Below are 16,376 nucleotides of genomic sequence, written 5' to 3' on the forward strand. Positions count from 1 at the left end.
GACATGTGACCGGAGGCTGAGTTCTGACTGATGGACCCTGGAGTCTAGGCCTCCTTGGACAGTATTAAGATTTTTGGCCAAGTGGATACAAAGCACAAGGCCCTCCTCTCTTTGCTGCTGCACCGGAAGCAGTTTCACTCAGCTCCCCGGGCCATTGCGCCAAAGGTCTGGGGTTTTTTTGTTTTGTTTTGTTTTTTACTTCTTTATTTATTTTTGAAGGAGAGAGAGACAGAGCCTGAGCAGGGGAGGGGCAGAGAGAGAGACACACACACACACAGAATCTGAAACAGGCTCCAGGCTCTGAGCTGTCAGCACAGAGCCCGACACGGGCTTGAACTCACAAACTGTGAGATCATGACCTGAGCCGACTTAACTGACTGAGCCACCCAGGTGCCCCTCGTGGTTTGTTCTTAAAGCAAATGAAAGGTCAGTGCCTGGGATGCCCTAGAAGGTTGGTTAAAAACACGTTAACGTTTGCCTTTCCAAGGACCGTCAGAGACAGCTGGGGATTTCTAGCAGATGTGACCCTGGGATTGCCCCCTCTGCCCACAAGCTCCCCGGTTCCCAGGTCTCCTGCGGCAAGAGGGCAGAGCCTCTGCTACACCCTCGGCCAGGCCCATCCCACCTTCCAGGACTTTCCCTAGACAGACCACACTACTCACCTCCCTCATGACAAAGTCATTTTTTGCCCCATGAAGGATAAATCCCAATGGACTCACTCAAGGATGCAAGAAATAAATGTTTTGTTTTGCAAAAATCAACTAAACCTCAACTCTCACGCCATGTCCTCAGCCTGAGAGAAATCACCCTGGGCAGCACTGGGACCTAGGGGCTGTTCAGCCCCGGGCAGGGCCCCGAACTGGGGAGGAGGGGCCAGCACAGGGAGGCGCTGCCAGCTTCACCTTCCAGGAAGAGCAGTGGGAACCGCACAAGACCGCCCGCTAAGGGCCTGCTGCACCTCAGGCTGCGGAGCGGAGCGGCGGGCAGCCTTGGCGCCTGGAGCCTGCACCCCTTGCTCCCAGGCTCGGCCCTCAGACCGGTAGGGACCTCTGCCTAGCCAGCGGGGGCCACCGGGCTTCACCCCCACCCTCCCCGCCCCACAGGCCGCAGCCGTGGCCACTGGTCTGGGGGCTGGGCGCGGGGCCGAGTCTGTGCTGTCGGGTCTGAGGATGAGCCACACGTGGCAGCCGGGACATGTCCCCTCTCCGGTGCCGGCTTCCTGGCGGCTGGTCAGCGCCCCGCCAGAACCGCTGCCGCCTCGGCCTCGCCCCCAGTCGGCCTGCGGAGGACCCGGGAGAGACCCCGGGAGGACTCGGGGACCACGCGGGGACCACTCGCGGAGGGCGGGGAGCACGGCCGCAGGCCACTGGGCTCCAGGGCGGTCCCGAACTTGCCGGAGCCGCGCACTGGCGTCTCCGCGGTTCTGATTGGCCAGGCTTCCGTCACGTGACGCCCTCGGAGCCAATTGCGGCGGATCTTCCTGGCACACGCTTATTGGCTCGGGCCGGTCAGGTGGGCGAGGACAGAGCCGGGAGGGGACGCCCGGCGCCGCCGCAGCTCCCCGGGGCCTCGTCTCAGCGCCCACCTCGAGTGGCCCTCGGCTGGGGTGCTGTTGAGGCCCTTCCACCTTCAGGGCCACGCAGTCGTGTGGCCACCACTGACCCGGCAGTGCGACAGCCCGGTGTGCGATCCCGCCGCTAGCCCAGCGCCGCACTCTCCCGCCCCGCCGGCCCCGCCCCCAGCCCCGCCCTTGGGACCCCCACTCCACCGCGCCAGGACCCCTCCCTTCAGACCTGAGGGGCCCTGCTGAGACAGTTCCAAATTGTGCGGACAGGTGGCCGCGCTGGCGGATTGTGGACGGCGGGACGTGTCTGGCTGCGGGTTAGCACAACTAGACAGAACGGTCCTGGACTGCCAGACCTTTAGTTTTGTCCTGACAGCCTGGTAGTAAGTGGCTTGTGAGTCAGTAACTCCTACAGTGCAGGTCCAGGAAATGCCAGGCCTGCTGGGGCTGGCTGCCGGTAGGGACCAGGGGCGGAGGTGACCAGAGCCAGGACTGGGCAAGACCTGCCTGCCTGCAGAGTGGGAGGCGGCTTTGGAGGGTGCCAGGTATCAGTGTGCTCTGTTTGTCAAAAGAGTTAAACATGCAGAAAGGCGAGAGACTCTGCGAAGAGTCGTGTGGACCTGAAACGGGCCTCCAGGGCAGGGCAGGGCAAGGCCGTGTCGTCTGAGTCATGCTCACAGCTCTGAAGGGCCCACGGCAGCTCCTGCCTCAGGGTGCTGGGCATGGCTGCTCCTCTGTCTGGTGTGCTCTCCCCTGAAAGTCCCCGCGGGCTCCCTCCTCCTCTCCTTGGCGTCTCTCTGCACCTCCTCAGAGGTGAAATATTGATCTTCACCATCCTCTCTGCCCCCTGATTCCACTCAATTTCCGCCCCAGAAGAAATCACTTGATTTACTTTTTTTAATCATCTGTCTCCTGCCACTGGAAAAATTAGTTTCAGAAGGAAGGGACCTCAGTTATCCCTGGTGCATAACACCAGCTTGGCACATCCCAGGACCCAGTAAAGTCAAGTGAACAAATACCTTTACCTGGAGTCCTCAGACACTCTCATCTGAGGCGTCTGACCCACCAGTCGCCGAGGAAGGGCCGGCCAGTGTTCAGAGGGAAGGCTTGTCAGGTCACCTGGCAAATCCAGGTTGCTGCTCAGAACTGAACCTAGTCCATGCCAGGATGGGGGGTTGGGAGGGGAGTGGAGGCTGAATGGTTGATGCAATTTTTGGTGCCCTTCCTTTTTTTTTTTTTTTATGTCTATTTATTTATTCTGAGAAAGAGAGAGATAGAGAAAGTGCAGGGGAGGGGCAGACAGAATCCTAATCAGGCTCTGCACCATCAGCACAGAGCCTGACCTGGGATTTAAACTCCTGTACTGTGAGATCATGACCTGAGCTGAAATCAAGAGTCGGACGCCTCGCTGGCTGAGCCCCCTAGGCGCCCTTGGGGACCCTTCTAAGAGTGGCCCTTCTGGGGGTGGCATGCAGAGCCTAAAAACAGCATGGGCTGCAAAAGCTTTGGTCAGTGTTTTGGATCCAAGGAGGGAGGATGGACAGTGACTCCCTCATCAGGAGGCAAAGTGGGAGCTGAGCTCCCAAGAGTCTGGCATAGCTGTGGGGAAGGCAAGGCTTGTCAAGGGGTCTGGGCAGGTGGGAGACTCGTGGAGGGGGGGGAGGGAACAGGGAGGAAGGGAGACCCAAAGGGGACAGTCTGCCCTTGAGATGATCACCCTGGGCTGCCTCAGGGAGATGGGAGTGAGTCTGGGTCAGGGCGGTGGGGAGACCCTGCAGTTGTCCCAGGGAGAAGGGAAGGGGCTTCCTGTCCAGCAGCAGCGTCGGGGCCCTCCTGTCAGTCTGCCGAGGTCGGCCGCCCGGAGGGGCGTCAGGACTCTGGAGAGAACGGCCACGCAGCGTGAACTCACTATGGTGTTTATTGGCTGTGATTCCATCCAGAGAGAACACACGCGACGGCCCCCGACATGCAGGAGGAGGCGTGGGCGCAAGGACAGGACGGACGACATCCACGGCCTACGCTAAGCTCGCGGCTCCGGGCGCCCCATGCGCTGGGAACGGGGTGCGGGGTTTCTACGCGACAACGCCCTGTCTGCTCAGAGCTGGCTTTTTGACGTGTGAAAACAGGCATTTAAAAAAGACATGGGACCGAAAGGAGTGGAGGGCGCAGGACGCGCAGGGCCCGCGGGCCGGGCAGGGGCGTCCGCGGTGAGTATTGCAGTCTATTGTTATGGCTTCTCTAAAGAGCTACGTGGGGCCGCGCCCCTGGCCCGCAACACGTGGACTCGATGAATGTGCGGTACGGACAGAAAGGGGCCCCCGGACACCAAGGCGACGGGCTTTCTGCCCCGATAGAACTCCCCAAACACGTAAGACCTCATTTACCTGAGATTCAACATATCGTGATGCAAAGGAAAACAAGGATGAAAGAGACGGAAGGGTCGGGAAGGCCCGCGGTGGCGCTCCTCAGACTCCGCCAGGCTGAGCGCAAGGCTGCCTGGCGGGTCCCCAGCTCGAGGGACAGAGGAGGGCCCGGAGGGACCTTCTGTCCCCAGGCGCGGCACCCATCCAGGGCCCCAAGTCTCCCCCATGCTCTCGTGGAAGGTGCGGGCGCACAGAAGGTGCGGGCAGGAGACCCCCACCCCAGAGCAGCCTCTGCTAAGAAGACCCGAGGTGCCACCCAGGGAGGGGCGAGGGCTGGGCCTCAGGGGGGCGGTGAGCCACAGGGTGCGCGAGGGGCTGCGCTGTTCCACACTGGGCCTGCGGTGGGGGCGGTGTCCTAAATTTCCCCCGAGGCCTGCTGCTTGGTTCCGCTCAGTTTGGAAGAGACCCAGGTCCTGGCACTGCTCCGGAGCAAAGCCTTCCAGAGGAGCGGGCGGGGGGGGGGGGGGGGGAGGGCACGGAGGGCAGGAAGAGACGGATGGACGATGTGAGGGGTGCAGGTGGAGGTGGGCAGCCTTCAGACAGGAAGATTCGGAGCCGCTGCAGCCCAGCTGTCGCTGCGGGGGCGAGGGGAGGCTCCCGCCCCCGCCCGCACGCCCGCCTTCCCCCCACTATGGCTGTGCTCCTGAGTTTGGGACGGGGCAAGCGCCCAAGAACGCAGGGCGGCGCACCGACAGGGGGTCGAGATGCTGCGCTGGCCCTTTCGGTGGCGTGGCCTTGGGCGCTGCTGGGTGGGTGTGACGGGCGGGAGCAGTAGGGCCGTCCCAGGCTCTGGGGGGGGGTTCAACCCAGAGGAGCATGTGGGCCGGTCCAGGGGGGGCACCCCTCCCCTGGTGGCGGCGGCGATGGCAGTGAGGGGAGGGGCTGGTGGTGAGCGGTGAGCGCAGGCTCCCCAGGCATGAGGGGCGCGTGGGGCGGCTAGGTCTAGGCTATGGCTTATATCGGCGTTCGGGGGCTGCACTCTGCTCCCGGCATCCCTTCAGGGGCCTCCACGGAGGGCGAGTACAGGGCGTAGGTGGCGAGGGGGCGGCAGGGGTGGGGTCCGGGCTCGGGCGGGCTGTGTCCAGCGCCGGGGCGTTACTTCTTGAACATGTCCTGCAGCGGCCCGGGCAGGTACTTGATGACCGTGTCCAGGATGCTCTCGTCCTCCTCCTCCGGCTCGTCCCCACAGCCTGGCGGGATGGCTTTCTTCGGCCGCGTCAGACTGCCCTCCGAATTGGCCTCCAGGGCGGCCTGGGCCTCGGCCTCGCGCTCTTCCTTCTTCTTAATGCCGTACTGTGGGGGAGGGGCGGGGTCAGACTGCTGGTCGCCCAGCCCCAGGCAGGAGCCGGGCCTCACAGCAGCTGGGAGGCTGGACCCTTCCGGGTCCTGCGGGATTGGCCCAGAGACCTTGAGAGGCAGTGCCTGTGGCCGAGAAGGGCAGTTGGGAGCCCCTGGCCCCACGGACTGCCTCCAAGACCCCGGAGGCAAAATCCCGCCCAGGAGGGTGCCTGGTGGGGGGGGGGGACCCTCACGGAGAAGTGGGGGCAACAGCTGAAGCCACGGCTTGGGGGGGCTGCGTTGAGGGAGAAGCAGAGGGGAGGGGAAGGCCGGTCCCTACCGGGTGCCGGTGACCCCGCCCCACCCCCGGCCTCGCCACCCTACTGACCCACCTCGCCTTCCCTGGAAGCTGGCGCTGCCCTCCGCTGGCCTGGGCCGTGCCTAGGAGGTGGGAGGGGCGGGCAGGACATCTGACCACCGTGTGGCGAGAACCCATTGCTCTGGGACCGGCCGGCCCACACAGCCCAGATCCTTGGTCGGGTGGCATGCAGTCACACCCCACGCCTGGCCAAGCCTCCCTAGGTGTGGCTACGACCCCGCCCCTGCGTGACAGCCAGCGGAGGAGGGTGTCCAGTGGCGGCCCTAAGTGGAGCCCCCCTAGGCGCGCCCCCTTAGCCCACACTCCTGGCCACCCCTGAACCCCATTTCAGGTTTCCTGTGTGTGTCCCTGCCCCCAGCCTTTACCCAGGTCTCCCATCTGTAGCGGGTTGAATGTGCCCTCCCCCCAAATTCTTGTCATCTGGAACCTCACAATGTGACCTTATTTGGAAGTAGAGTCTTTGCAGATGTAACTAAGATAAGGAGATGAGATTGCCCTGGGCCCTAAATCCAATGAGTTTCCTTGTAAGAGAAAGAGAAGGACAGAGGAAGCCATAGGAAAATGGAGAAAGACTGGAGCGGACGCTGCCACGAGCCAAGGACACCAAGGACAGCCAGAGCCACGGCCACAGGACGACAAGAGGCAAGATTCCCTCCTGCAGGTTTCAGAGGGAGGGCAGCCCTGCCCGCATGCTGACTCGGCTCCGGAACTAAGAGAGTTCATTTCGAGGAGGGTGATAGGCCCTCCCCCCAGGCATGTCACCAGCACTGAAGAGGAGGAGCTTGTGCTCAGGGTGGTCTCCTGTCTCATGGCTGGTGGGAACCGGGTAGGGTCAAGCTGGACTCATGCTTCTGGGGGCTGGTGGTCTGTCTGATGGGCCGAGCTCAGGACCCGCTCAGGCTGGAAAGAGGGGTGCCGTTGGCCGGCTCTGAGGTTCTGGATTGCGCGTTAGGGAACACACTGGAGCAGAAGCATTAATAAGGATGAAGGGGGAGACCTGGGAGCAGCCACGTGGGGTCACCAGGTGCCCATGGGCTCCAGTGTCCTACTGGGGGACACACAGGACAGGATCACTTGCCCCAGGGGGTGCTTCTGCCCAGGGGGAGGACCCACCCCATCTCTCCTTGCCAGCCCCACCACGAGTGGTGGGCTCTGCTTCTGGTGCTCGGGGGGAAAGGGACACCCTTGCTCTCCAAGAAGGGCCTTCCTTCTTCCAGATTTCAGGGGAGCTGGCTATGTCCCACCTGCAGCTTCTAAAGGTACTGAAGGGACCCTCTGCACCGGTCTCCTGTCTGCGGCTGCAGGAGGCTTCAGGCATGGGGGACGCAAGGGCCCCTTTCAGCAGTGGTCGGAACGGGGAAGCCGTGCTCTCTGCCCAGCTGTGACCAGAGCACAGCCTGGAGCCTCCTTGGCCACGTGCCAGACACTGAGGACAGAGGAATGAAGGGTTTGTCTCTGTCTCCTCAGCAGGAGCCCTGAGCAGCTCATACTCCTCTGTGCACCCTGAACAGCACCCAGGAGGGTCCCACAGAGGGGCTGACCAGGGTGCCCCAAGAACTCTTAGGCAACGGGCACGTTGACCAGAGGGCCCTCCCTACTGAGCACTGATGTCAGGTCAGCCAAAGGCACAGCGTGTGACAGGATGACCAGACACCAGGCACCCCCTTGCCCAAGAAGCACAGGCCTTCTCTTGGGTCACCATTCTAGGACAACGTCACGGTGGACGGCAGTGGCCCTTGGGCTTGGAAGGGGAAGGAGGAACATGTGGCTTGGAGCCCTGTGGGGTGGAGTGTGGGCGGAGGAGAGAGACGCTTCCAGAAACTAGGTCAGACCAAAGAGAGCTTCCCTCCAGCCAAGGGCACAGAGACAGCCACAGGGCGGTACGCACCAGGCAGGAACCTTTGTGTGCGGGTGGAGGCCTGTGGGCGGGGCCCAGGAGGCTGTGATGTCCAGGCCTGCACTCTCGCTCGCTGCGGCCGGTGCCGCAGGGGACGCTCATGTTATGGAGAGAGCATGCTGTGTGTGGCCGAGCGGGGTCATCTCCCAGACCAGGGACACAACCTCAGAGCAAGCACTGTCTTGGGTGCTGAGTCCTCTCGGACGTCCAGGGAGGAGACCCCAGCGCCCAGCCCAGGTGCTCCATTGAGGCTCAAAGCCATTCCAAAGCTTAGACCACTGGGCTCCACCTGGAGGTCGCGGGTACTCTGTTGGGGAGGGACTCCTGAGCCCACCCCCGAGCTCGACTCCAGTGTGATCTGGCCAAGAGCTGGTCCGGGGCTCCTGAGCTCCAGGGACAAACGCTCATCCGCAGGAGGCTGTTCAAGGACGCGAACCGCCAAGGCCCCCAGCCCCCCACTGACCACGAAGATGGCAGGACCCACCCCACACGCTGGGGCTGATTAACAGTGAGGGTCTGTAATATTCTGAAACAACTAACAACAATTGGCAATCACACCCACACTTATCATCATCTCAAACCTCAGACAGCCTGGAGTGATCTCAAGGGGACGTGGGGGACTAGGTGGGCTGGGATCCACCAGCATGTCCTGGGAGGAGGCTGGAAGCAGCAAACCTGGCGGTGGGCACGCAAACCAGAAGGTGGGTACGCAAACCAGGAAGTGCATATGCAAACCAGGCAGCGCGTAGCAGGTGGGCCAATCTCCCCTCTTTCCTGGGCCTCACAGGTGCCCCTTGATGGGTTGGGGAGCCCACCAACCCCTGAGGTGCGAAACCCCGCCAGCCTGCTCTATTTTCCTTCGATGAGGTCGCCTGGGGACCTGGGTGCCCCAGAGGACACGTGACCCTGGCCCCTGTGCCCTCCAGCTGTGGCACCCCACCTGATGGAGCCCTGGACTGGGCAGCTCGGCACCTCCTTTTCTGACCAGCCCCACGAGCCACAGGCTGTGTGGCACCTATGGCGGAAGCCGGGTCCGGTGCCTGGGGCCCAGCGAGGAGAATGTGGAGGCTTCCCACCTGCGGGGAGCAGCAGGGAGGTGGCGAGGGCTGCCAGGACAGGTGGAAGAAGGCTCAGCGGACGGGAGTGTCAGGCAGATTCCCCTGGGGCAGGACCTGGGGGCTGGGTCACTCAGTGGTGCCAGGGGTGAAGGGGGGCCAGGTGCTCCCCACACCCAGGCGGGTGTCCTGCCCTCACCACTCAGTGTGGCTGCTGGCAAGGGGGCCGGCTCTGGCCCTCACCCCACACCCTCAAGGCACAGCCTCCACTCCTGCTCTGAGCCCCCTCCATTTCTAGGGGACCCTGGGGCGGGTGGGTATGTCTCCTGAGCTGAAGGCTCATAGGAGGGAGTGGGCCAACTTCTGGAGGTTACAGTGATGCGGCCGGGAAGACCCGGGGCTCCAGGGGCGTGACACCCAGACTTGTCAGACCCATCCTGAGCTGCCTCTGCCCCACGAGCGGAGGGACTCACCGTGGTCCCCCACACCGCTCCCCCACCAGTGCCCGGCCAGGTGGCCACCGTCTCATTTAGCTCTGCAGCCACACAGGAGGGGCCCCCACCTGGCACACTCATTTTGGGGTGTCCAAAGCAGGTGTCTGCTCCCCCAACACACCCGTATCTTCCCTGCTGGGGCCCCTCTGGACACAGGTCCCGGCCCGCTGCTCCTACCGAGTCCCACAATAGCTGGAAAAGAGATCAGGCTGGGCAGGAGAGGAACCCATGGCCCAGCCCCTGGCACTCGGACCCCTGGCCCTGCAGCTGGACCGGGTAGACGCCAGAGTGCCCGCTGCGCCCACGAGAGCAGAACCGGATGTGCGCAGGAAGGAATGCCCTCCACCTGGCGAGGGCGAGGCCAGCTGCTGGGGCTGGCAGAGAAGGCGAGCGACACCCAGGGCCGGGGGAGGCAGCTCAGGAGGTGAAGGCGCCCGGCCCACCCGAGGAGGCCCCGGGCCAGGGTGCTTGTGTGGGGAGACAGGGCCCCGAGGCAGCCTTCCACACAGTCCCCCCAACACTGGGGGTCTTGAGGGTGGGGGAGGACACGATCCACCACGTGGAGGAGGTTGGTGAGGGCCACTCATCCACGGAGCCACGGGACCCCAGCATCCACAGGGCCAGGCTCCGTGTCCATCAGCGGAACAGAGCCATGCACAGAACACACAGCGCCCCCGCCCCCGACTAGGGGTGAACAATGAACAGCAAGCGTGTCAGGTGAAAGTAGGTTCGGGGAGCAAAATAAAGCAGGGGGAGGGCAAGTGTGGAGGGGTAGGGAGGGGAGAGCCCCAGAGAGAAGCAGCCAAGCAAAGGCCCTGGGGCCGTGAGAGTGCAGGCCCCCAGGAGGCCCAGTGCACAGTGGTCACAGGTCACCGTGGGCCTGGGGCTGGGGCCCTGGGTGAAATGGGAGCGAGTAGAGGGTTTAAAGAGAGAACGAACAGAAAGGGTTTTCGTATTAAAGATAAAATGAGTGGGATGCGTTATGCTCGTGAACTCACACCAATTGCAGGTGTACACCTGAGCCCCAGCGTGAGTCCTGAGGGCCAGGCCGGGGCTCAGGGGAGGGGGCACCTGCCTCCCGATGGGAGAGATGGGGGAGGCCACCCTCACTACACACTGTGACCTGTCTGTGAGGCTCAAGGGCCGGGACAAATACGTTCACCCTGCCAGGATCTGCCGCTGGGGGGTACGCCTGGGGCAAAGCTGTGGGCAGCAGGGTGGCTGGACACAGACAGACGGACACAGAGACAGACAGGCTTTAGAGCACAGCTGCTCCAACCCCTTCCCTCCCCCTTTCCCCGCCCCTCTCCATCTTCTGTCTCAGTCCCTCCCTTGGCTCCCCCAGCCACAGCCAACCCCCCCGTTCCTCCCCTCTTAGAAGACATTCTGCCTGGGCGTCTGTCTGTCTCTGTCCGTTTCTCGATCCTCCCCCCACTGCCTCATCCCGCATGCCCTGATCCATACACTGGTGTCTGCTGGCCGCGGCCCAAGCTGACTCCTGACTGCAGAAGGGGCCCGTCCCGGGCAGAAAGGAGAGGCGTTCGTGATCAGGTGTCCCAGCAAAATCAACCAGAGCTGTCGGCAGGTCCCCAGAAAGGGTGTCTGGTGACCAGTGGTGAGATGTCAAGGTTTGCGGTCAGCACACCCCTTCGGGGCTCAGGGACCTGCAGGCACCCGACCTGCACCGCCCCCCCCACCCCCACCTTGGGAGGCTTGGCTTCTGCTGGGCTGGATGGAATTGGCCCTTCTCTCGGGTACACTGAGGCAGAACTCGGCATCCTGGGGTCTGAGGTTTCCCACTCACATGGTCTATCTGGGCATCTCAGAGTCCAGGGTCAGGGACCATGGAGCTCTCCTGAGGGGCCCCAGCCTCACCAGCAAGTTTTACCTGCAAGGTCCGGGAGTGCCTCCCTCAGCACCCAGAGCCCAGGGCCATCGGGATTAGGGGCAGGAAGGAGCCAAGCAAGGCGGCAGCCCCCCCAGACTGAGCCTCCTACCCAGGCACCTGGACCCAGGGACAGCCAGGCTACAAGCACCTTCAGCGGAGGAGGCCGGTCTGGCCTGGACACCTGGGAGGCCGTGTGGTTTGGTGTACACTCGCCAAACTCCCAGGGCCCCCGGGGAGGGACCCATCTCCTCCCCACCTGGCCCACCCTGGATGGGGCTGGCGCAGCTACCCCAACACCTGCCCTCTCCCACCCTTCCAGCCTGGCTACCGGATGGTCAGCTGAGGGTGGGCAGCGGATACGCCCTTGGGGGCACGGCCCACATGCGGAGCCAGGTGTATGAGCCTGGCTGCCAGCTCAGGCTTGCGTGCCCACCCCTGCTCTGGGCCTCGGTTTCCCCATCCGTGACAGGCGGGACACTGCCCCACCCACTGGGAAAGGCAGCCCAGGTGATCCCTAAAAAAGCTGTGGCTGCCAACTCGAAGCCCATCCCCCATCACTCTGCTGTCAGCCTCAGAAGGCGAGGACCCTCTGGAGACGGGCAGGCGCGTTCCCCTGCCCGAGACTCGCCACCCAGGCCTGCCTGACCGCCAGCTCCCCTGGGCGGCCAGGCAAGAACCCGCTCTGGGCGGGGCCTGTCCTTAGAGGACTGGGGGGGGGGGGCAGGACTGGATGCTTCCTCCCGCAGAAGCCACCATCTGGCCCAGAGAGCCTGGGAGCCCCTCGTGACGGCCCAGCCCCACTGGTAAGAGCAGGAAAGACGTGGTGCCCACAGTGAGCCGGTGCTGGCGGGCCTGGGCCACAGGAGTGGGCTCCTGGGGTGTGGACTGAGGTCCTGCTCGGGGGAGCCAGGCGAAGGAGAGGGCGCGGGGGCAGCCCCCCGGCCCGGCCCGCACCCACCTTGTCTCGGATGCCCTGCCGCAGGGCCTCGCGCTCCGCCTCCATCTTGGCGTACTTGGCCTTGCGCTCCTCCTCCTCCTGCCTCAGGGCTTCCTGGCGCTCCTCCTCCTTCTTGGCCGCATCGGGGTCCTTCTCCTCGTCGCCCCCGAGCATCTTCCCCATGTCCTTTGTGGCCCCTGGGGACAGAGAGCCGGGCAGTCGGGGCGCAGGGGCTGCCCAGCGAGACCCAGGCCCGCCCTACCCCGCGGCTAGCTCGCAGGAAGCTTGGCCTTTGTGGGGGCGGGAGGAGGCGTGCCCGTGTGTGCACGCGGCGGCCGGCGTGTGCGCGTGTGGCCGTGGCGGCGGCCGGCGTGTGCCCGTGTGTGCACGCGGCGGCCGGCGTGTGCGGTGTGGCCGTGGCGGCGGCCGGCGTGTGCGCGTGTGTGCACGCGGCGGCCGGCGTGTGCGGTGTGGCCGTGGCGGCGGCCGGCGTGTGCACGGCTGTGTGTGCGCCCGCAGGCCCAGCTCCTCTGGGTCTCGTGCCCGACAAGGTGCCGGATGCAGGAACACGGGGTTCGGGCGTCTGGTGAGGCTCCCCGCAGGGGCCGAGGGGTGGCCGTGGCCAGAGCGGCCGGGGGCTGCGCGCCGCAGCACCGAGGCCCTGATTTCTCTGCTGCACCAGCCACCACTTTTCTCATGAGCTCCTGATTCACAGGCAACAACAAAACACCTCCCGGACGCCCTCCATGACTCGGCCCACAGGACAGAGACACGTAATTGCAGCCTTGGAGCCTGGCCGGCACCGCGGTGAGCCCTGGCCCCCAGGGGGGCTGCTGGAAGCAGAGCGGCCCCCCATCACAGGCACCGTGGGTGCGGCTGGTGGGGGGCCGCTCGCAGCCTGGCGGGGTCAGTCCCTTGGGCGCCCCCGCATGGCCAGTAGGAGCCAGGCAGCCGCTCCCATCAGCGCTGCAGGCTTCCTGGGAACAAGCAGCATCCATAAGGGGACCCCCTGCCCCAGGACTCCCCTGTGCCTGCCGTTCACCTCCTGTGACCCTGAGCGAGGACCAGTGACCGCCCAGCCCCACGCCCACTGACACCCTTCCATTGGCCTCGCTGGCACCAGTCTCTGAGGGGCTGGCCTCTGTCCTCTGATCCCGTGCTGAGCCCTCACAAGCACTGCTCAGGGCTCGCTGAGTCCATGCCTTGGGGATGAACAGTGCGGTGGAAATGCACTTACTCACGTAAGTCTGTGAGGGGGCCACTAACACCACGCCCCTTCTCCAGGAGGACCCCATCCCACACTGGCTTTGAGGCCCAGCTCCGTGCTGCCCCCTGCTGTCCACATCCGGTGACTCCATGTTCTGAACCTCTGCGTTCACGTCCTGGTACTGCCGCACTCCTGTGATACTGCATGTGTCCGTGTAGCACTGACCCGGGAGAGACGCCGTTTCCTGCAGATATCTGTGCCATGTGCTGCCTTTGCCGGTTACTCAGGAGTGATACCCACCCCCCCACCCCCCCAGGCCTGTGAGCAGAGGAGGAAGTTTGGAAGGCCACGAGCTATTGGTAGCAATAGAACAACTCTTTGATTGAGTATTCTGGGCTGAAAACTAGATGTTTGTAGGCTGGGCCACGCCTATACCCGTAGGCCTTCTTAGCTGCTGGAAACTACCACAGGGTCTTGGGGGTGGGAAGGCCAAGGCCAACTTGTCCCCTCCTGTGCCGGGCATTTTGGCACAGATCCAGACTAACAGAAAAGTAAAACCTCAGGGTCAGTTTTCAGGCACATCTGCAGAATTCTCTAAAGCGTCTTTGAAGCCAGTGATTCAAGGGAAAGCAGGTCATAGTCTCGTCACTTACTCTTCTGATAGTCGCCCAGATGACGACGCAGAGCCTCTGTCCTCTGGCACTGCTGTGGCCTCCGCCAGGCGTGGGGAGGGGCACAAACGAACTCCCACAGTCCAGGAAGCAGCTGCAACTTTCCCAACCTCTTTGGCCTGTTGGCCACCCAGAGCACCGTGTATCTCTCCCCCTTGAACAAGCTAATTCACACTAAAGTGAGAGTGACCAGGTGCTCTTCCTCCCTCCCAGGAAAGACTGGTAAACCAGTCTCATCCCCTCCCTCTCCTGGGAGGGGTGAGGGCTGCGGGGGCACCCTTACTTGGTGGCCTCTAAACCTGCTTCCTGGGGCACCTGGGTGGCTCAGTTGGTTGAGCGTCCAACTTCAGCTCAGGTCATGATCTCGCAGTTTGTGGGTTCGAGCCCTGTGTGCTGACAGCTCAGAGCCTGGAGCCTGTTTTGGATTCTGTGTCTCCCTCTCTCTCTCTCTCTCTCTGACCCTCCCCCACTCACGTTCTGTCTCTCTGTCCCAAAATAAATAAAAACTATAAAAATTAAAAATAAATAAATAAACCTGCTTCTTCAACCCATCACATGCACTATAGGCCTAGTGATCAAATATGCATTTATTGAGCACCAGCTGTGTGCTGAGCTCTCCTACACCAGGTGTGGGCCTGGGAGAGCTTGCCCAGGACCCTTCTGGCTCTGAGTTTCATGGGCTTCCCGGGGTCCCTGGCGGCCCTGTCTTGCCTCTAGTTGAGCTCTGGGTGGTCCATTTGGCCAGAGGGTCAGGGAAAGCCAAAGGGGGAGCTAGCCCATCCGTCAGAGGGGCCGCCCTGGGGGCTGGGCAGCTTCTCTTAGACCAGGGGCAAGGGGACCAGAGGTCACTGTGCAGCGGTGTGGATTAGTGCCACTCAGTCTGAATGGGACCAGCCTTTGGGGCATCCACGGCACCATGTGGCAAGGAACACTCCCTCCCCCGCCCCCCCCGCATGGCCTCCACTGCTGCACAGAAATGCGTCCAGAAGCCCCACCTGGCTGGGGGTTAGAAGGGAGGCCAGCGCCACAGCGGAAACCATGGGAAGCTTGTTCCTGGCATAAAACCCAACATGCCATTTGCCGTCCTGGCACGGGCAGGCTGGCCCAGCCAGGGTGGGGCTGGCGGCAGCGATGCCCGGGGGGTCCCTGCTCCACAGCTGCCAGCCATGTTTACATATGAGGAGATGAACACCAAGGGGCAGTTCCACCCCCCACCTGGGTCCAAAGCCTCTGACTGCGGGAGGCGGGTGGGATCTGAGGCTGGGGGTCCCACGCTGGCTCCAAGGGGCAGCAGCATGGGGAGGGGGCTGGAGTCCACCCCACCTCTCCCTTCACTCTTCTCTGAGCCTGACTTTCCCAGGTGAGGGGTGGGAAACCAGGGCCCGGGGTTGGGGGCGCAGACCCAGCTGGCACCTCCCACATTCAGCTGAACTCCCAGGGCATGACCCAGCTCAGGATGAGGTGGGGGCATCTTTCCACTCAGCAGTGGTTCCTATACTTAGAGGGGCGACTGTTATGCAGAAATCCAATAACAGCCAGAGAAAGCCACTCACTAAGGTTCACGAAACGCCAGCGATGAGGAAGCATGAGCACGTGGTTTGCACGGCCACCCAGCAGCTGGGAGCTGCCAGGCCCTGCCCAGGCCCCCACCGGCCCCAGTGCCAGACCCTCCTCCCTTAATGCCCCTGGGGAGGCAGGGGTGGAGTTACAGGCTCTGAAATTCCCACCTCAGGGCCTTTGCACTTGCTACTCTTCCTTGAGCTCGTTTCCCAGAGCTTTGTCCACTACTCCTGAGAAAAGTGTCTGGCATGTAGTAGTAGGTGGTCAACAAATACCTGGCAAATAATGAACTTAAAAATCATTTTGAATATGACCATGTGCTCGGCCACAAGGAAAATCTTAACAAACCCTACCACTAACGTCATAGTCCGTGATGAAATACTGCTCAGTAACAAAGCTGCCAAGCTCACTCAGGAGGGAAGGACGGCCCTCTCCCCAGCGGCACTGAACACCCCGTGCAAGTAAACGCGCAAGAAGTTTCTTCCCTCGCCTCACTCCTCTCGCAAGGCTCCATCCAGACCCGACTGGAGGAGCTAAAATTGCAGAACTACTGGAATAAAACGTAAGAGGAAAGTCTCTGTGAGCCTGACTTGCGCGAAGACCCCTCACATAACTCACTTAAGACTTGAACCCTGGAAGAGTATCCTGGGCTTCATCAGCATCAAAGACCAGGCTGCCCGACGTCCCGCTGCGTCCCGTCCCTGGGGGAGGTGGCTGCCAGGAGGGGGACACGGGCGACTGTGCAGTGTGGAGACAGCGGTGTGGACAGCGGTGTGGACAGCGGTGTGGAGTTGTACTGAATTTCATAAGAAAATACAAATATCAAGCTCTCCCCGCCCGGCACCCACCTCTTCTGCTGGTGACGTGGCCACACACCTAAATAACCCGTGACGCCCAGAGAAAATAAGGTGGAATGGCTACATGTGATATTCATAGATACAAATTAACCGCTTTGCGTGGTACAATCATTAACCAGCTGGAAACACAAATGGGACCATGTTCCAGCCACAATAATTATAAAAC

The 16,376-nt window shown here is 62.7% G+C and overlaps 1 protein-coding gene across 2 annotated transcripts in view; it reads right to left on the minus strand.

Annotated features, from left to right (window-relative positions):
• Positions 1–3,464: 3,464 nt before the first annotated feature.
• The window catches only part of CPLX1 (complexin 1), a 33,435-nt gene continuing 20,523 nt past the window's right edge, over positions 3,465–16,376 (minus strand). Inside the window, exons 1-3 of one of the 2 annotated variants that reach the window (XM_039220404.1) lie at positions 13,153–13,372; positions 11,937–12,112; positions 3,465–5,280 (exon numbers count right to left, since the gene is read on the minus strand). In XM_039220404.1, coding sequence (XP_039076335.1) covers positions 5,083–5,280; positions 11,937–12,112; positions 13,153–13,273 — 495 coding nt within the window. In that variant the 5' untranslated portion in view covers positions 13,274–13,372 and the 3' untranslated portion in view covers positions 3,465–5,082. Of the gene's footprint in view, positions 5,281–11,936; positions 12,113–13,152; positions 13,373–16,376 lie in introns of those variants that run through there. The other variant, XM_039220405.1, reaches the window with a different exon arrangement.

Source organism: Hyaena hyaena, unplaced genomic scaffold (assembly GCF_003009895.1).
Source record: "Hyaena hyaena isolate Hyena2069 unplaced genomic scaffold, ASM300989v1 scaffold_886, whole genome shotgun sequence".
NCBI lineage: Eukaryota > Metazoa > Chordata > Mammalia > Carnivora > Hyaenidae > Hyaena > Hyaena hyaena.